Source organism: Cololabis saira, chromosome 11 (genome assembly GCF_033807715.1).
Source record: "Cololabis saira isolate AMF1-May2022 chromosome 11, fColSai1.1, whole genome shotgun sequence".
NCBI classification, from domain to species: Eukaryota; Metazoa; Chordata; class Actinopteri; order Beloniformes; family Belonidae; genus Cololabis; species Cololabis saira.
In genome coordinates, this window is record NC_084597.1 from 47,299,124 (window position 1) to 47,321,197 (window position 22,074).

The 22,074-nt window shown below is 39.8% G+C and overlaps 1 protein-coding gene across 3 annotated transcripts in view; it reads right to left on the reverse strand.

Annotated features, from left to right (window-relative positions):
• The window catches only part of rab27b (RAB27B, member RAS oncogene family), a 57,893-nt gene that overhangs the window by 25,959 nt on the left and 9,860 nt on the right, over positions 1-22,074 (reverse strand). For all 3 annotated transcript variants that reach the window (XM_061734622.1, XM_061734621.1, XM_061734620.1), the window contains exon 2: positions 10,607-10,778. In XM_061734622.1, coding sequence (XP_061590606.1) covers positions 10,607-10,759 — 153 coding nt within the window. In that variant the 5' untranslated portion in view covers positions 10,760-10,778. The remainder of the gene's footprint in view (positions 1-10,606; positions 10,779-22,074) is intronic.

Genomic DNA, 22,074 nt, shown 5'->3' on the forward strand with positions numbered 1-22,074 from the left:
CGACCCACGACTTCCTATGTCAAACCATTCAAAAGTTATAACAGAAAATAGGGACAACCAATCAGAAGAAGGGGCGGGACTAATTAAGGCCATTGAAGATCAAGGACTCAATACAGAGACTGATGACACCACCCACGAGCCTTTATGTCAAACCATTCAAAAGTTATGGCAGAGAAAAGTATTCTAGGGGGCGCCGTTGAAACATTTTGCCACGCCCATTAATGCAAACCATGAAATATCAAATTTATCGCCAGGCCTGGCTTGCATGCAAAATTTGGTGACTTTTTGGGCACGTTTAGGGGGGCAAAAAGGCCCTCCTTTCGTCAGAAGAAAGAAAGAAAAAAAAAAAGAAAGAAAGAAAAAAAAATTCCTACAGATACAATAGGGCCTTCGCACTGTAAGTGCTCGGGCCCTAACAAAATAAGACAACACAAGAGTACATCCTTCATAGCTTAGCTCTGAATCATTAACTAACATCGTCCCGCTGATAATAATCTGTATCTTTGTTGACCTTTGGAAGGTGAAGTGGAAACTCAAAGTTCATTTTTGTAACTGAACGGAGCTGAGCCGTCATTTCAGGTGGAGGTTATGAACTAAAAACCTGAAATAGAGAGGACAAATCTGTGATTTCTGTGATCTGACCCTGCGATGGACTGTCGACCTGTCCAGGGTGTAACTCCTGCCTATCGCTTGTAATGAGCTGGGATAGGCTCCAGCAAACCCCCGTGACCCTGCAAAGGATAAAGCGGGTATAGATAATGGGTGGAAATCTGTGATTCAGAGTGACATTTAACTGGTGAGTCCACCGAGTGAAGAATACTTCAAAGATTTGAAGAAATGGATGAAAAAACTCTTAAAGATTTCCTGAGCTGCCACGTTTGTTTAGAGACTTTCAAAGATCCGGTGTCTCTGAGCTGCAGCCACAACTTCTGTGCAAGCTGCCTGAAAAAGTTCTGGGAAAAAGCTAAAAACAAAAACTGTCCCATCTGTAAAAGAAAATCTTCTAAAGAGGATCTTGGTGTGAACTTTTCACTGAAGGGACTTGCCGACTCTTTTGCTGGAACACAGACAGGTGGATCGTATGAGACTGAAAAAGAAGAGACGAGGCTGGAGGAGGTTTGTAGGAAACACCCAGGAACAACTCCACTGTTCTGTAGAGACGAACAGAGAGCTGTGTGTTCTGTCTGTGAGTTTTCTCTGCACCAAAACCACAAAGTGGTTCCTCTAGAAGAAGCAGTCAGTGAGCTGAAGGAGCTGCTGAAATCTGACTTAAAGTCTCTGCAGAACAAGAGGAACAAATACAAACGAGTGGAAGAAAAATATAAAGATGTGGTTCAACACTCCGAGAAGCAGCTGTTGTCCACAGAGAAGCAGATCAGAGCAGAGTTCAACAAACTCCAGCAGTTCCTGAAAGAGGAAGAGGAGACCACACTGGCAGCTCTGAGGGAGGAAGAGGAGCGGAAGGGGAGGAGAATCAGCGGGGAGAGGAAGAGGATCCAGGAGCAGATCTCCTCTCTGTCAGACAGCATCTCTGCTGTTGAAGAAGAGCTGCAGAAAGACAACATGGCGTTCCTCAGCAGGTACAAACCCACTGGGGACAGAGCCAGAGCGCAGAGCTCAGTGTCAGATCCACGGCTGCTCTCAGGAGCTCTGATAAACGAGGCCAAACACCTGGGAAACCTGGCCTTCAGAGTCTGGGAGAAGATGGGGGACCAGGTCCACTTCAGTCCGGTGGTTCTGAACCCAAACACTGCACACCCCTGTCTCTATCTGTCTGCTGATCTGACCAGTGTGAGAGGTGGAGATACAAACCAGCAGCTTCCTGATAATCCAGAGAGAAACAACAAATACTCCAGTGTTTTTGGTTGTGAGGGTTTGACCTCAGGGAAACACAGCTGGGAGCTGGAGGTGGGAGATCATCCTGACTGGAATATTGGTTTGGTTAAAGACTCAGTTGAGAGGAAGGGAGAGACGTTTGCTTCAGCTGAAGATGGAATGTGGTGTTTGTCGTATTATGATGGAGAATACATGGATGTTCATGGTGAGATCTTCAAGGAGGAGACGAGTCTCCGGAGGCTCAGAGTCCAGCTGGACTATGACGGGGGGACGTTGTCCTTCTACAACGCTGAAGACATGAAACACATCTGCACTTACAGAGACACTTTCACTGAGAAACTCTTCCCTTATTTCGGTGTTGGAAAGTCTGGTGATGCAAAAACTTCTGAGATCAGAATCTGTCAGACAAAGAATAGATTAACCGGAAATAAACAAAATACATTTATGTGCCTTTATGTGTCCTTTATGTGTCTTTTTTGATGGAATAACTTTTCCAAGATCAGGATTATTTTTTGTAAAAAGTTCACATGTGAAAACAAACAAATCTCAAAACGTTGAAAATACGACACATTTAAATATTATTGTAAAACATTCAGCGTATTTGTTCAGCGTTGAATAAGATACCAAAATATAAAGGTTTATAAAGTTGTGATTCATTTTATCCAAGGTTGTATTCATGTTATAAATGTGTTGGAATCACTGGGTTGAGATTTTATGTTTTACTTTCAAACTTTACTCTTTAAATAAATGTTGTAACCAGTTAAAAATACGACATAAAAATCCACCATGTTCCTAAATCTGAGAGCTGGTTTTAATCAACCTGCTGATTTTATAACATAAAAGAGTAAAAGTCAAATGAAAAATCGATACGAAAGAACATATTTCTGTGTAAATGTTTTAAGCGTTCAAATGTCAGAGTTTATAAGTCGCTCCTCAAGTTTCAGCCCAAAGATCAGAGTCTTTAAACAAACTGCAACTAAAAGATACTAAAACATGAAAAACTGTTTAAACGTCTAAAAACACAGCTGGTTCTCATGTGAGCAAATGTTTTGTAATTGTTGCTTCATATCTTTTTAAACCTTTTTTAAATGTATATGTATGTAGGCTATGTTTATTTTATCATTCTTGACTGTTGTTCATAAAAACCTTCAGATGTGAAACACTGATTTTGTTTAAGTTTCTTTTTTTTTTACAGTTTCAATTTTTTTTTTGGTATCAGATCTTTTTTTCAGTTTCAGAACTTTTTATTTCAGTTTCAAATCTTTTTTTCAGTTTCAGATTTTTTTTTTTTCAGTTTCAAATCTTTTTTTCAGTTTCAGATTTTTTTTTTTTCAGTTTCACATCTTTTTTTTTTCAGTTTCAGACTTTTGGCCCGGATGTGGCGTGGGGGGCGTGGCATAAACTGAGAGGGGCGTGGCATCATGAGTGACAGCAGAACAGAGAAGGCGGGGGACGTTCCTCAGTCATGTTGCCTTCAGGAAACGTAGTTTGCAGAAGTTATCAGTAGAAGTATGATTCAAACAGAAAAAACTTTGCTCCTCAAGCCCCATAATACGGTTTGACGTACATGAACGAAAATCGGGACACATCTGTATCATGTCGCTACTTAAAGAAAAGTCTCTTGGCGCCATGGCCCAAATCGAACAGGAAGTCAGCCATTTTGAACATTCTGAATTAATCCCGTAATTTTGGAGCAATATATGCCATGGTGGTGTCATGGGACTCGGTATTGAGTCCTTGAACATAATTGGTGAAAATTAGCCCCGCCCCTTCTTCTGATTGGTTGTCCCTATTTCCTGCTATAACTTTTGATTGTTTTGACATAGAGAGTCGTGGGTGGTGTCATCGGACTCTGTAATGAGTGCTTGAGCTTCTTTGGCCTTAATTAGCCCCGCCCCTTCTTCTGATTGGTTGTCCCTGTTTTTGCTATAACTTTTGAAAGGTTTTACAAAGGAAGTCGTGGGTGGTGTCATTTCTGATATGCTTATGGGGTGCGGTGGCCGTGAGTGCGAGGGCCCGTTCATCGCTGCTTGCAGCTTTAATTATTATTATTCTGACAAAAGGAGGTCCTTTTTGCCCCCCTAAACGTGCCCAAAAAGTCACCAAATTTTGCACGCAAGCCAGTCCTGCCGAAAGATTTTATATTTAATGGTTTGCATTAATGGCCGTGGCAAAATGGCTCAACAGCACCCCCCAGAAAACTTTGTGCCTCAAGCCCCACAATACGGTTTGACGTACATGCACGGAAATCGGTACACACCTGTATCATGTATCTGTATCAACTTAAAGAGCATATTGCAGGTTAGAATTTTTTCAAAAATTATACCTGACCTTATGTGAAAATGACTATGTGAGAAGTTAATGTAGGATTTAATATGTTTTACAAGACATAAGGGCACTTATTCAGAGGAAAAAGTGGCTGATTTTAGCCAAGCTCCTACAAACGCTTTTTTTTTCGAACACCGCGTCATATGACGCCACACCAGGAAGACGTCTCCACAGCTCTGCCCCATCTGACTGCCCAGACCCCGTACACACGTAGCCGGGTATCTGCTAAACCGAAGATATTTTCCTACGTTTGGACCTGTCATCCACATGAAAACGCAAATAAACGAATGTTTAAAAAACTCCAGGCAAAGGGAAGATTTTTGAAAACTCCGTTTATGTAGATGCGTGTAGACCTGGTGTAGACAGAGACAACCGGAGTTTTGCGTTTTCGAACGTCACATTATGCTCCAATACAACAACAAATCTGCTCTGAGTCTGACGTCTAACGTGCGACCCAGAACTACAGATGATCCACCATCTGTCCTCCAAGCTATTTATTAAATAAATGGTCTCTGCTCTGGACACCGTTACACCGACGCAGAGCCTACGCCGTAGGGTACGCGGCGACGCGCAGCAGGGCTGCAGCTGGGCTGCGTCGATTAACGCGGCAGCTCCGCGGCGGACACGGGGAAACTCCAGCTCGTTACCCGAGGAGAAGGCGCGGATCCCGGGGAAGTTGCGCCGCAGAGGCGGCCCGGAGGCTGGAAGACCAGATGATCTACAGGTTTGGAACGCTTATGAAAGTGGTCGAAAACGCATATCTTCGGTTCTGTGTGGAAGGTTTTTTTTTTTTTTACAACGATGTAATTGTGGGTAAACGAAGGGGGGGGAAGTATTCGGTTTTAAAAATACCCGGCTATTTCGGATGCTTTTAATCAGAAAAAAGAGAAGATAATAAGCCTGTTTTCTGTTTAGAAAGTACAAACGTAGACAGATTACAAGTACTCACCCATTTTTAAGGAGTTTCGGAGTTTCTTTCAGGAGCACGGGCGGGTGCTGCAGTGAATAAAGGCGGATTTATGGTTCCGCGTAAAATCGACGGCGTAGCCTACGGTGTAGGGTACGCGGCGCACGCAGCGTTCTGTGCGTCGCCGCGTAACCTACGCCGTAGGGTCTGCATTGGTGCAACGCGGACCCATAAATCAGCCTTTTAAAAAGTGAGTTTCAGCTGTCAATCAAAAGAACGTGGGGGGACTAACGGGTAACGTAATTATAAGGCTGTGGCCTGTCATATTGGTGTGAATACACATTCACAACCTCTTCAGTGTCACAACTAACATTAAGATCCATTATTTTTCCTATTGTTGAATTCACCGCGCTCCCCAATGCGACGTCACTTCCGGTTCAGCTTTTTCAGATGCGGAAGTAAAATACTCTCACAAAAACAACTCCGGAGGTCACTGTAGTATATATTTATGTGTATTTCAATGAAAATTCAGTTCCTACATTATTTTCCTACACATTGATTCACAGGGGTCTCCAACCTGCAATAAGCTCTTTAAAGAAAAGTCTCTTGGCGCCATAGCTGAAACCCAACAGGAAGTCGGCCATTTTGAATTAATCGTGTCATTTTGTCAAAATGTGCGTCTCCATCCTGCAACAACACGCATTACTTTTCTCTTTCAAATGGCGACGCTAGATGCCAAAAAGCGCGCCTACCCTTCATCTGATTGGTTCAGACAGAAAAAACTTTGTGCCTCAAGCCCCACAATACGGTTTGACGTACATGAACGAAAATCAGTACACACCTGTATCATGTCGCAACTTAAAGAAAAGTCTCTTGGCGCCATGGCCGAAACTGAACAGGAAGTCGGCCATTTTGAACATTCTACGCGCATTACTTTTCTCTTTCGAAAGTGTTACCGTGGCGACGCTAGACCCCAAAAAGTTACAGATACAGATACATTCCTACAGATACAATAGGGCCTTCGCACTGTAAGTGCTCGGGCCCTAATTAATTAGGGACAACCAATCAGAAGAAGGGGCGGGGCTAATTTTCACTAATTATGGTCAAGGACTCAAAACCGAGTCTGATGACACCACCCACGACTTCCTATGTCAAACCATTCAAAAGTTATAGCAGAAAATAGGGACAACCAATCACAAGAAGGGGCGGGGCTAATTCAGGCCAATGACGCTCAAAAACTCAATACAGAGTCCGATGACACCACCCACGACTCTATGTCAAACCATTCAAAAGTTATAGCAGAAAATAGGGACCACCAATCAGAATAAGGGGCGGGGCTAATTTTCACCAATTATGGTCAAGGACTCAATACCGAGTCCGATGACATCACCCACGACTCTTTATGTCAAACCATTAAAAAATTATGGTAAAGAAAAGTATTCTAGCGGGCGCTGTTGAGCCATTTTGCCACGCCCATTAATGCAAACCATGAAATATCAAATTTAGGCTTGCATGCAAAATTTGGTGACTTGGGAACTATCAAATATGGACCAATCAGATGAAGGGAGGGCGCGCTTTTTGGCGTCTAGCGTCGCCCCAGTAACACTTTTGAAAGAGAAAAGTAATGCGCGTAGTCGCAGGATAGAGACGTACATTTTGAGGTATAACACACCTGGGTGCACGTTACGGTTCGGGCCATATTAACTGCCGAAGGAATGGGATAAATTTCGCCAAAATGACACGATTAATTCAAAATGGCCGACATCCTGTTCGGTTTCGCCATGGCGCCAAGAGACTTTCCTTTAAGTTGCGCAATGATACAGTTGTGTAGCGATTTTCGTGCATGTACGTCAAACCGTATTGTGGGGCTTGAGGCACAAAGTTTTCTAGGGGGCGCTGTTGAGCCATTTTGCCACGCCCATTAATGCAAACCATTAAATATCAAATTTTTCGCCAGGCCTGGCTTGCGTGCAAAATTTGGTGACTTTTGGGGCACGTTTAGGGGGGCAAAAAGGCACTCATTTCGTCGGAGGGAGGGAGAGAGAGAGAGAGAAAAAGAAAGAGAGAAAGAGAGAAAGAAAGAGAGAAAGAAAGAAAGAGAGAAAGAAAGAAAGAGAGAAAGAAAGAAAGAGAGAAAGAAAGAAAGAAAGAAAGAAAGAAAGAAAGAAAGAAAGAAAGAAAGAAAGAAAGAAAGAAAGAAAGAAAGAAAAATTCCTACAGATACAATAGGGCCTTCAAGTTGGAGTACTGCAGTTTGCTCTGAGATTCAACATTAAATTATTGTTGATCATAAGTTGTATTATTTAACTTTTTTTTCTTTTAATGTTCCTTTTTTTCTTGCTATGAGCTAAGTTTCAAAATAACCCTGACCAAAATTATTTCAGCAGCATGTCGAAGAACCAAAACAGACAACCAACGTCATTAAGAGCTATTTTCCATGGAACCTTGAGCAAAAAAAAAAACCACACACTTCCCCGACCGTCTACCCAATTACAGCCAGATAAACTGCTCCCATGTCATCAGCTACCTTTCAACTCCTAAAACGATTTTAATGAGACTGTCTCTCAGCTAGTCAGGATGTGTCACCGTTATGTTTTCTGTGGTGTCAACACCTCAGAGAAGCAGCAGTCATTATATCACTGCTATTTCAGTCAGTCTGCCACATCCAGTACATGTGGTGGAGGGAGCAACCTATATTACTTTAATACTTAACTGACCCCCCACCCCCACCCAACCCACCCATTCAGGTTCATTCTTTAGGGAGCACGGATGCCTGTAATTTAATGCTAATTGATCCTAAATGTATATAAAATGCAGTGTCACATAATGTAGATTACACCAAAGTGCTCAAAAATCTTCCATTTTCTTTTGTTTTGAACATAAAAAAGCTATTATTAACCCCCTCCTACCTAGGCCTGTTTGTGAGACTTTTGCTTGAAGATGACACGGCTAAAATAATTCGAGTTTCTCAGCAAGTGCAATAAAAAGTTAACAAAATAAAAGGTAAACATACATGAGGTTACAACTAAAGAGTCCAACAGTGAACCAAACTGGAATATAACAACAAAAGAATCTTTATCTCTTAGAGAGTTTACCTCAGAAATCTGTTCTATAATATCAGACAATTTAATGCACCAGAAGTGTCTTCCTGTTGTGTGATACCTGTTTAAAGAATCAAAGTATATAACCTGTTGCATAACTTGGCATATCACTAATTGTAATATTTCTTTCAAATATGATTGGTTTGTGGTATTTTAATTATAATAACATCTTCAGTAGATGTACAAGCACCCTTTAGTGAGGAGAGATCTCAGCAACCGCTTAGATTCTTCTCCTCACAATCAATTCAGTTATATGTATTTATACCACGGTCTGTGTGAATACTCGATTCTGATTGGCTGGCAGGTGTAAAGTAGGTTATAAGTGATAACCTACCCCTAGAAAACAAATTCGGTCAAATTGCCTGATATCTTTAATATCATTGCGCTGGATCAACTGCCAGGTGGTAACCACGGCAACAGAGATTCAGAGAAGAAGAGCCGGCTACTGCAGGACGGCAACATGAGTGATTTTGTAATTTCTTTTAATTTATTTGGTGAATTTAACAATTTTGATGACTGGGATGCAGAAGAGGAGAGAAAAGAAAAATAACCGAGTGGAGCTGAGCGGACTAGAATATCTCCCGTTACCAAGGACACTGAGTTATGGCTTGTTAAAAAACTTTGTAACTTACCAGGTTACAACGGCTGCAGACGAGAGATTAAATAGTCCACTCAGCCAGTGACCGTGGTATAAGCGGGATAATGCCCTTCGAGGTGAACATTAACATAAATATATGGACTTCGCAGAGGCAAACCGTCCTCCACTTCGCATCGGACGGTTCACGCCCCCGCATCATCCATATATTTCTGATAATGGACACCTCGTCGGGCATTATCCCTTACACAGCATCTATTTCAATCCAAATTACCTCAACGCACTTTTCAGAGACCCAGAACATGACCCCCAAGGAAATAAACAAAAAACAATGGCAAGTAAAAAAAACATCCCTAGTGGGAGAAAAACCTTTAAGCCAAACAGTGGCAAGGAAAAACTCCCGTTTATGAGAAAAGAAAACTTGAGCAGGACCTGGCTCATAAAGGAAGCGGGAGCGCCTCCTGCTGAAGGCCAGCCGCATGGAGTGGGAAAAAAGGAGGGAGATAGGACAGAGAGGATTAAGAACGGTTAGTTCTAGGGCTGGGCGATATGGACCAAAAGTCATATCTCGATATTTTCTAGCTGAATGGAAATACTCGATATATATCGATATTTTTTCTGTGCCATAATTGGGATTTCCCCCAAAGCATTATAGCATAGCATCTCTGTTAGCTTCATTTTTTTCTGAGGCAAACCCTTAAAAAAACAGTCCGTTTTAATACAAAGCCTCGTGCCAAATGTCACACAGGTTCCTTTATTAACAGAGGTCTGCACAATATCAAAATGTATAAAACAAATGAAATAAAAATAAACTGCCTGCATATATAGAATAAAAATGCCTCTTGAATAAAATAAAACAAATATCCCTTTCCTGCATAACAATTAAATTAAAATACACTGTGCAATTAATACAATGTAGACAGTAACAGGCAGACTTTTCCACTGAGGTTGACAGTTGTGCAAATAACAAAACATTTGTGCAAATCTCAAATAAAACATTCAAGTCAATTTGTCACAAAATAAGCTATATCAAAATCATATATATATATTTTTTTTAATAAATCGATATAAACGATATTGTCTCGTACCATATCGCATTTGAAAATATATCGATATATATTAAAATCTCGATATATCGCCCAGCCTTAGTTAGTTACATCAACAGGTGTAAGCAGCAGACACCGATGTGGTCAGATGCAGCTTCTGCAACTCTGGCCTGCAAATATGCACAGAAGAGAAAAGGAGGGGGCAGACCAGCACAACAAACTACAAGAACAATGGAGAACAATTATGGTGATGAGATACTGAATAGCAACTATGGATTGAGTTGAAGCAAGAAAACAGAAGATCAATCAAATAATCTTTTCTTGATGTGTTCACATGGCCAGTCAATGTTGGAATGATGTTTTGTTTAGCTGGAAATGGTTTTTAAAGGGTTTGAAACACCAGATGATGGTTTACTTGTCTTGAATTGAATGACCTGTAGTATCAACTGCCATCAGTACCAGGGACACTCTTTAGAAAGAGGACGAGTCTTAAAGTCAAACTAGCTTAGCTACATTTTCATAGCTTTTTTATTCAGGGTTCTTAAGCTTGACATTTGATTTAAGTCTGATGTCCATATGGAAATCAAAATAACCAGGTACCATGGGGAAGAAAGCAATCAGATAAATGAGACATGATGTGACCCAATATTTGTTTTAGGATAAGCAAAGCCCGTAAAAGACTTCTGGACAAATGCCATGATTACAAAAGTAAGGTGTATCAGAAAATAGGCAAAGATTAATATGTCATACATAAAATCACAGCAAAGCGTGCACTCAAAAATTATGGACTCACCACTCTCTTTTCCCTGAAGTCAATGCCAACTGTGGTAATGAACTTGGGGTTGAACTTGTTGTCTGTGTACCGGTAGAGGAATGTGGTCTTCCCCACGCCGGAGTCCCCCAGGGCAAGGAGCTTTATAAGGTAGTCATAATCCCCATCAGTCATAGTGATGACTGCAATAAATCTGTGGAAACAGACCAAGACGCTTGGTCAAACACAGAAAAACAGCTCACAACTAAAGTTGCACCTTCATCGGGTGTTCGGGGTGCTAGTGATGAGTAGTAAGTGACATGGAAAATGGTACAAAATGGTAAAATAGAGGCTTAAGCAGAAAAGAACAGTTGGTGAAAGTGATGTGTGGGAAAAGGAGGAGCATACACACAAACCCATATCAGGTTAGCCTCGTCAGTCTAGAACAGGGGTCAGCAACCCGTGGCTCTAGAGCCGCATGCGGCTCTTTAGCGCCGCCCTAGTGGCTCCTGGAGCTTTTTCAAAAATGTTGAAAAAAAAATTTCTTCTTTTTTTCCCCCTTTTTTCTTTTTTCTCTTTTCTTCTTTTTTCTTTTTTGGTCCTTTTTCTTCTTTTTTTCTCCTTCTTTTTCTCTTTTTTTCTTCCTTTTTCCTTTCCTTTTTAATCTCGACATTTCGACTTTTTTCTCGACATTTCGACTTTTTTCTCGAGATTTACTTCAACATTAATCTCGACATTTCTACTTTTTTCCCGACATTTCGACTTTTTTCTCGACATTTCGACTTTTTTCTCGACATTTCGACTTCTTTTTTCAAGATTGTACTTCAAAATTAATCTCGACATTTCTACTTTTTTCTCGAAATTTTGACTTTTTTCTCGACATTTCGACTTTTTTCCCGACATTTCGACTTTTCTCGACATTTCGACTTTTCTTTTCGAGATTGTACTTCAACATTAATCTCGACATTTCGACTTTTTTCTCGACATTTCGACTTTTTTCTCGACATTTCGACTTTTTTCTCGACATTTCGACTTTTTTCTCAACATTTCGACTTTTTTCTCGACATTTCGCCTTTCGCCATTTGCCTTCATTCTAAGGCTTATACAAGACTTTTAATTTTTTGCGGCTCCAGACATATTTGTTTTTTGTGTTTTTGGTCCAATATGGCTCTTTCAACATTTTGGGTTGCCGACCCCTGGTCTAGAATAATCTAAAAAACGCTGCAATATTCATTTGAGTGCAGAAACGAAACAAAACACATCAACATTCTATATAATACACAAGTGAAGACTTTATTCAGTAGTTTACCTAATCAATGCACCATCAAACCTGTACTATATGTGGTCTGTGGCAAAAGATCTTCAACAATGTTCAACAATGTATTTTCATTGTCACACATAGACAGAGCAATGCCACGTGCCATCTAAGGCAGCCAATGACATTTTGACGTTGCTCACGATCAGATTGTCCAGCGTTCTCAAGTGACTGCCTCCACCTTTCAGAGTCAAATGTTGCCTGGCAGTCAGCCATTCATGTTTTTGTTTAATTCATACGCAGTCATAACATGTAGCTGGGACTCATTTAGCCTCATGGCCAAAGGTTTTATATTTGGAGATATGGTCATAAGACTAAGTCAGTCAGCTGAGACAAAGCATGTTTAACGTTGGCCTTTATTGCAGTAGGAGCAGTGCTTTTCTGGCAGTTCTGGCCTCCTCACAATCGTCTCACTTCACCTCCGACGGTGCAGTGGAGATCAAACATCATTACAAGTCTCACTGAAATAAAGATAGTACACTGACATTTAAGCTGGAATACAATCAATTAGCAAAAATTTATTTTCATAACTAAGTAAACTACAGTGTGTTTAGAGAAACTGTTCTCAGTCGGCTAAAACTGTAAGAAGAGCTGTAAGGAGAGGTGTAAGACTGTCATATGAGCCAGTTAAATGAGTGTTTGCTTCGGGTGGACTAAAGAGTCTAGCTTTTGTTTATCTTTTCTCTAGTATTATGGACCACAATCCCCTGGAATATGTTTTTTAGCAACAGATAGACGTGAATTTTCATAGGTTACAGAAGCTAAAGGGACAACACACGGGACAGAATATAAATGTATCCTTGAAGTCCATTTTAGATCACATTTCTTACAGCAGAATTGGAAGCATCTTAGCTCTTTGCACAATGCTAACATTAGAATGGCTCAGTGGGTGGAGCGGGCGCACCATCTGCAGAGGCTATAGCCGGCGCAGGTTTGAATACTAGGCCTGCCGCTCTTTACTGTGTAAAGAGAAAATATAATTCAAATTCCAGGTGTTACATGCTCTGATGGGGCCTTCAACTATATTAGCTGGCAACCTTAAAAAGTCAGGGTGTCGACAACAGGTCCCCTGCTGTCTACGTAGGCCACAAGATAAGGGAATAAAATAAAATGTGAATACAAATTATACCAAATCACTTATCAAAGGGACATGTAGTGATTAAAACCAATATTTAATGCATGATAAGATGCCATTTTAATGGGTACCACAAATTAACCCACTGTAATGCACCAACCAAGCACCACATGGAGGTGCAAGGCTGTTTGTGGTTAACTTTGTGCAGTAATCCTGCAAGAATCACCTGTTCTTAAATATCACCAAGACCAAGGAGATGATACCTGACCCACATCATCAACATTATTGATAAAAATTATGTTATATTAGGATATAACTATATTATTATTCTATATTATATCGTGCTACACCAATCTACACACACACACACACACACACACACACACACACACACACACACACACACACACACACACACACACACACACACACACACACACACACACACACACACACACACACACACACACACACACACACACACACACACACACACACACACACACAGATGTAGTCTTTTGTCGTTGTTTGCACTGTATGTTAATAAATAAATTTAAAAAAAAAAAAAAAAGATAGCACACTCAAAACAGTTGGAAAGTTGAACGTTAATACTTTATGCAATCAATGGTCACTGGCTGGTGGAACTAATGGGGCACTCATTTGTTTTGTTTTGGTTAAAAAAAAAGGATAATAGTCCATTTTCAGTGCCAACAACAGTGCAGATGGAAATAATTTTCATTTCGTTAGAAATTTGCGATCAATGAAAAGTAAAATCTTGCAGATAAGATTGTGTTGATGAACCAAACTTGCCATAGTCATTTCTGGTAAGAGCATAACTGCATGTTTACGCTAAGACTGCACTCATTAATACACTGCTCATGCAAGAATACTGTGTACATAAAAAAAAAAAAAAAAAGCTGTAAGCCATGATCAGCAATATTAAAATAAAAGGCTTGCAATAAAAAAAAAAATCAACATTATTGACAGGGAAGTTTAGGTTATTGAGTTCTACAAGTAGTTAGTTCTACACAGGAACACACTTGACAGCAAGACCAACACTATCTTTGTTACACTGTGTTCAAGTTTGTTATTGGGGTAATGAGATGCAGGACACATCACTTTATCTTAATTTGGTTTGCGGTCAGAAGTGATTTAGATTGCCTGACTTTGGCAAATTAGGTCAAATTAAACTGCGCTGAACACCTAATAAAATAAAAATAAACAAATGACATTCTTTCTGGACAGAGTTATGGTCTTTGTCCTCTCTTATCCTTCATATCTGCACAAGACTATGTTCTGTCAAATTCTGACACAGCTTGCAACTAAATAAAAATGATTTATGTTCAAAAAGTGTGCCGGAATGCATTTTTACAGCTTTATGATCACAAAAAAGAAAACACATCAACCTACTTTGAATCCGTTCATTGACTTTTCATGGATATTTTAACCCTTGCAAGACTATAAGGCCTCGGGTATAAATACCCCAAGCCAGAGCGAAGGCCCTCAGTTACTCTGAGAGCTTGCCTATCTCTTAATGCCCTACAAGGGCTAAGCAACTGAAGTATCCTTTACACTGAAAGAAGCTTCAATGCAGTCATACAGTCCTCTTGAATGTAAAACAGAATTCGAGAACTTACGGTAAGCGAAACAAAGCAGACAAATGCGTCATATCTTTATCTTTACAGGGCATCAGAATACTACTGTAACTCAGAACTGGCTTCCTGTTCTGGAAAAATAAGTTGTCAAGTTTTTCTAGCAATCTGATAACGATATCATGATAAGAGTAAACTTACTGACTTTCTTTTCTGAAGGAAGTCCAAGTCATGAAAACATGTCAAGTGTTCACCATTAGTTCTATTGCTGCAAGCATGTACAAGCTAGCTACAAATGCTTCAATAAAGAGGCCTTCAATTTAGCAGACATACAATTCATATCTCCCTTCCTCTTGGAGGTGTTTACTCCAGGACTGAACACAGACAGCAGCTCAGCCTGATGGGACCATCACGCCACCAAACAACATCTGAAATGGTACATTGTATTGTAAACGTCTGTGGCAGCCCGGCACCTATTTGGGTGTGGGTCAGCTGAAGGAGCTGGTAGCTGTCTTTGATTGACATATGGTGGGCCTGTCCATCTCGGCTTCTCGGGCAACATGCCGATGGGCAGCGGGAGGAAACAAAAGGCTTTAAAGCAGCTCTTCAGAAACCTATGGTGACTGTACTTAATCCATCGTATTTGCAGTCATTAAGACATTCAACTAAAAATCAGGAGTAATCTTGGGTGTTAGTTAAAGGAGCTTGAGGCAGGATTTATGAAAAAAAATTGTATACGTTTTAATTTTTCTAATAATAATAATGTCAGATGAAGCGTTCCAAATCAAAAAGAGTAAGCCCTCTAGTGTATCTGTCCATTGCCTTGAACAGGCTGTGTGCTTCAAAATGTACTGCAGTGCTGGGGCCGCTTTTCCCGCGCTGCCCTGCGGATGTGACGTCAAATGATGCTGCATGCGCGTTCTCGTAGGCGCTCGGCTTGGATACAGGAAGATGACGAGCGCGGTGGATCAAAACTTCTGTTTGGGTAGACATGGATTCTTCCACAGCAGGCAAACGACCCAGCGCCACTAAGCCCACTAAAAAGTGCTACCAAGAAGAAAACTAAACCTTTATCAGAGACACGTCGCGAGTCGAGAAGAAATTACGATAAAAAACGGGCAGGCACATGAGTAAACATTGGATACGCGTTTGAGTCATGGAGGCAGCTTCAATTTGAATTGGGACTGAAAACAGATGCTGACATGGCTCATTTCCTACTGACCAGGTAAGATAACATTGTAAGTCATATTTAGAGCTTGATTTGAAAATCACATGAGATTACCAAGGAGTCGGAGTAGCCTAACGTGCTAAGTAGCGTTAGCTGCAAAGAAGTAACTTAGTCCACAGCTGTGTAGCAGACAGTGAATGGTTGCTGACGTCATATTAGTTTGTTGTTGTGTAGTAACATTAGCCGCTTACACATATCAACCCCAAGCCTCTCACACTACATCAACCGTAATGGCAAAAAGCTCAGTGCACACGTCACTATCACCGTAAACAACTCAGTGCTGTGAGGGGTCTGTGCGCGCTACCGTGCCGGCTTCGCTGTTGGCTGCAGTACCACCGACGGCCGTCGTGGTGAAGGGTGGCGCTAGAGAGTCTCATTTCTTAAAAGGAGCCTCAAGCTCCTTTAATATGAGAGCAAACATTTTTAACATTTTTCCTTTAACAACCTGTTGGAGTAGTAGTATGATTAAATGTTGAATAATGATATAATAATAATTTATTACGTTTTTATCCTGCTAAATAACTTAGAAATATATTTTGGTCATTTTAAAATACTACGTGGGTTTATACAGACTTGGATTACAATATTCCATTAGGTGTGTTATTATGATTTTTTATTTATTTAACATTCGCAAATACAATTTTTACAACTGCATATCCTCAAAGCAGACCTCTGATTATCTAAAATGGCCTTAGATTGGGACTTTTTCAGTCTTACTGAACGCAGTGACTAGAGAAATACTAGCATTAACACAATTCTGGGGGTGATGATATGAAACATGATCAAAAAACTGCAAACATTCAATATTCATAGTTTTAGAAATATTTGGTCTTAAAATCCCGAAAAAGAAATAGGTCATTAATAAGTTGCTTTATCAATTTTCTTCCCTTTTCTTGGTTGAATCCTCCATCTAACGATTAATACTAAAAGGGAGATAAACAGAAACAACAGCTTGTACTTCATGTTGCTCCCAGTAACTCATTATCTGCAGATGAAAAGAAAGTGTTTCATCTCTGGGGTTCATTAGAGCTTTATACATAATGCAGCCTTGACCCTTTAATTAAATCAATACATAATTCATTTTGGTTGAATACATTTTCAATTAAGTCTGAGCTTGAGTTGCAAATCCGCAGAATTCAAATAAAACCTGACTGATCTAAGCAAACATGCAATTATGTTTAAAATACTGAAGTTACAATGCACTTTTTGAGAATGCCCACTGAATTGAACTGGCAAACCTAGTTGATGAACTTATTTTCAACATTGTATGTAATAAATTAAGCAAATGAATGGGGTGACCAGCGTCTGTCCTCCATTCCTTACTTGCATCTTCCATCATACCCGCTTAGATCTGGTTCATGGTTTTAAGTAAAATCCCAAAATACGCCCATCCGGCGCAGCTTTCATCAGGTGAGAGAGGTGGGAACAACTTGGACAGTAGTTGAAAGTAGTTTTTGCTGTTCATTCTTTTGATCATCTTTGCATATCGATTAAAAACATTTTTACTGTATCTATCCCTCAAAGGAAATTTTACAATGTAGTATCCGTCACTATTTAAGTATCATCAAATAGTTCTCATAGATGGTTGTGGGTAGGAATGATCTCCTGTAGCAGTCTGTGTCGAGTTAAAAAGACTGAATGAAGAGGATGCTCAGCGTACTTCACTATGTTCTTCATTTTCTTAAGCATCCTTTGCACAACCAGCTCTTCGGGCTCCACAAAAGAACCTTCTTTATCAGTTTGTTCAGTTTTTTTAACCTGATGCTGGTACACCACACAAAAAAATGATGCACTTGCTTTCTCCACTACAGACTTATAAAATATACGACATCTTGCTACAAAGGTCTCCAGTCCAGCCTGTTGTCCAGGTGAACACGGAGGTATTTTTTCTCCTCCACCTCCACTTCTTCTCCCATGATGGAAAACTGTCCCACTTAATTCCTGCTCCTAAAATCCACATTTGTCTCCTTATTCATTTTCACATTTAATTAGGCCTATGCTGAAAAAATCGATTTCCTAATTCTAAATCGATTCTCATATTAATTCCTAAAAATCGATTCATATGTCTAAAGATCGTTTTTCTTTTATTTTTTTCTTTTATTTATTTATGTATTTTTTTTTTATCATTACATTACAACTTTTACAAAAGGAATGTTTTGTTGGACACGAGAATAACTGGTGCCTATAAATATGTTTAAAGGTATGAAAACATTAAAGTGTTAGGTTATAATTGCATACATTGTCTATATTTCATTACTTTATATACTGTCTTGGGGTTACATTTGCAAAAAATGCTAAAAACCAATTGCTCAAAAATTAAAAACCAAAATAGACCGAAAATGGAACAAATAAAAATGGAATGTGGGAAAAAATAAAACCGATTTCATCCGTCTCTGTTTCCTCCCTGGATCTGTTTGGTAATTCTGACCCACATGATGTTTCTGAAAGCAGTTCTATCAGCATTCTGGGAGCTGATTGGTCCTTACAGCATCATTAGCTGCAATACTTGCTGTTTAATCTCAATATAATACTAGTCGTAATATTTTGCATAACTACAGTCATATAATTCATGCAACAGCTCAAAAAACAGTTTTAATAACACTAACCCAAATCAATATCGGAATCAAATCGAATCGGGTCGAATCAAATCTCGATAATCGATTCTGAATCTTAAGAATCGGAATCGATTCTTGACATTTGAATCGATCCCCAGCCCTACATTTAAGACTAGAATACTGTTCCCGCACCGTTTCACAAAGCAGTCCACTAGTTCCCTGTACTCAGTCTCTTATCCACCACTGATGCACCCACAACTGCAGTCATCCGAGTATGATGGATGACAAGACTGACTTACAGTAAAAGTCGGGGATGTACAGACATCAGTTTTTGATTCAATCCCCTGTTGAACTGTTAACCCACAGCTATTAGTTCAATATCCAGGCTGCAGAGATGATGTTTGACAGCAGTACGTACACATTTACACCCTCTGTTTGTTGTGAAGTGCACCGCCTTTACTTTTGCCAATCTTCTTCATCGTCTGAAAGCCAGGTAGAGAGAGATTAGAGACATAGAACACTTCTCTGTATTCTGGCTGGGTATTTGCTGTGCACTCCAAGCTCATCCATCATATTTGCTAGAGGTCTCATAGTCCCTACCATGATTGAGGTAGGAGATGGTTTAGACCCCCTGTCTCTCTACTTTGCTCCTGCTCCACGTGCACAAAATGCACAAAATCTTCTTTTCCGCTCAAGGATTTTGGGTCTCAATGTGGGTATTATTTGGGCTTTTGAAACTTGGATCAACTACTCCTGTTTGTAAGCCACTTTGTTGTTGCTACGGTTACCCTTGGTCCAGAGTATCTTAGGAAGGAATTAGATGGTGTTGCGATGGCTTCCAGTGCAACTGTGAGAAACCTTGGTGTTGTTTTCGATCAGGATTTGTCGTTTAAACCATATGTTAATCAGGTTTGTAAAATAGCGTTTTTCCATCTCCGTAATATTGCAAAAATTAGGAAAATCCTCTTGCAGAGTGATGCAGAAAAACTAGTTCATGCGTTTGTATCTTCTAGACTGGATTACTGTAATGTGTTGTTAGCAGGATGTCCAAGTAATTTGCTGAATAGGCTCCAGCTGATCCAGAATGCAGCAGCACGAGTGCTGACAGGAATCAGCAGGAGAGACCACGTCTCTCCAGTGTTAGCGTCGCTCCATTGGCTACCTGTAAAATTCAGAATCCAATTTAAAATTTTATTACTTGCATATAAAGCCCAAAACGGCTCAGCTCCGCAGTATTTACAAGATTTGATAGTGCCTTATGTTCCTGGCAGAGCTCTCCGCTCCCAGAGTGCAGGTTTACTCGTAGTTCCTAGAGTATCTAAATGTAGATTATGAGCCTGGTCCTGCTCAAGGTTTCTTCCCTCCTAAAGGGGAGTTTTTCCTTGCCATTGTTTGGCTTAAGGCTTTTCTCCCACTAGGGGAGTTTTTACCTGCCATTGTTTATGTAATAATTGCTCGGGGGTTTATGTTTATGTTTATGTTTATGTTCATGTTCTGGATCTCTGGAAAGCGTCTAGAGACAACATCTGTTGTATTAGACGCTATATAAATAAAATTGAATTGAATTACCCGTCACAAGAGGGGAATAGAATCTGGAATGCAAATGTTTTATTTATTTTGCACATTTTCAAGCACTAGGGAAAAAATAAGTATTTTACGCTAAACAATCTTAAATTTTAGTTTAATTATGACATCATAAACAAAAGTTATATCTCTTATAGAGGAAAAAATTTTAAATGGGGCAAATTGGCAAACATATGTAAAAGATACATGTCACAGGATTTAGAATCTGAATCTTATGCAAAGAAAAAAGGTGGGTCTCATAAACATGTAATAAATAAGAATAATATCTGAAAGCTGCTGAAAATCCAAACCTGTCATATGCTGAATGGTGACTGGGCAACAAAATATTTTGCTTAGCGATGCTCTCTTTCAGAAGAAACACAATAATAAACGATTGGCTAGAATCAAATGGCATTAGGATTCGGATCCACACGTCACATGTATTTCAGACGGATTCTCTAAAATGGTCATGTAAAATGATTTGTTTCCCAATAAACTATAATCCCTAAAAAGGTCAGCAGACATTTATCAGAGACCTTTACATGTGACTGTCGGGGCCTCCTGACTCATGTTAAGCACATCAGATGACTAATTTGTTTTTCAACTGTTTTGTCTGAAGCCCTTTGCTGTCTTTACCTATTCTCTGGAGTCAGCGATCAATGTCTGCTAATATGGATGAACATTACCTCTTGATTATTCAATTTAGCCAGACGTCCACATGGTTTATCCCTAATTGTTCACAAACGTTTGGCATTTCAGACCCATAGTGAGGCACAAACAGTGCAATGACATGACAGAAAGAGCAAAAGAGGGAACTATCCTGCACCACAACTGGCTGCATGTAGAGCTACACGAGCCTCCGTCTCGCACATACCTACACAAGATTTTATTTCCGTAAACGTTGAAGGTAGAAGTGCATGACAAATGATCTGACAGCGGAAATAATCAGTAAGTAAAAAACAAAGGAAAAAGAGCCTTCTGTTTAACAGCCATAAATCCCCCCGACCCCTCGTCTCACAGCAGGAGGCCAGCTAACATCTGTACAGACAGTTCGCACAGCTGGATCTGAAAGGTCACCATGAATGTAGGCATGGCGGGAGGCAGTGGAAGAGAAATGTGATGTTAAAGAGCAGGGGTCACATCAGTGGTGCAGCTCTAGAGCACAAGAGAATAAAAGCACATCCACACATTATCTACACCTTCTTAGTCCTTATGGAGCCTATCTGAGCTCTCTGTGGGTGCAAGGTAGTGGTAAACCCTGGACAGGTTGGACATCTACACACAAAGAAAGTACCTGCAGAATCAGAACAACACGCCAAATAAAATTAAAAAAAAATAGTTCATTTTTCTCCAAATTGATCTATTTATCTTCGTAACCGATCTTGATCTCCTAACCTAAGGAGTCACCTAAGGCAGTGGTTCCCAACCTGGGGTCCGGGCCCCCCTGGGGGGGTGCCAGAGATCTCTGGGGGGGGGGCGCGAAACTTTATCTGCTTTGAGGATATGCAGTTGTAAAAATTATATTTGCGCATGTTAAATAAATAAAAAATCATAATAACACAACTAATGGAATACAGTAATCCAAGTCTGTAAAAACCCACTTAGAAATATATTTTGGTCATTTTAAAATACTAAGTTATTTATCAGGATAAAAACTTAAAAACGTATTATTATTATTATTTTTTTTTTAAGGTTTATTTAACAGGGACGATACATACACATTGTCACAAAGAATGAAAAATGTGATGCATGCAAGACGTCTAGCTTCAGCTAATTTGCAGTCTTTAATCATTATTTATATAACAATATAATATATTAATAATTATATCATTATTCAACATTTAATCATACTACTACTCCGACAGGTTGTTAAAGGAAAAATGTTAAAAGAAAATGTTTCTCTCATATTAAAAGAGACATTTTTCAGAAATATTTTTATGTCCTTGCAATTATTTTTTGTGCATATTTTATACATTGGTGACACAAAATGAAGGTGAGAAAAACAAAGTACAGGGTAAACCAAAGAGAAATGTATAAAAAAAAAACATAATTAATGTTCATTTTTTCAATTAAAGGTTTGTAACGAATAACTTTACTCTTTTGCTGCTAGTAGGTACGGGTCGGGGGGCCCGGCTGGTCTTAGACACAAGTAGGGGGGTCTCCAAGGAAAAAAGGTTGGGAG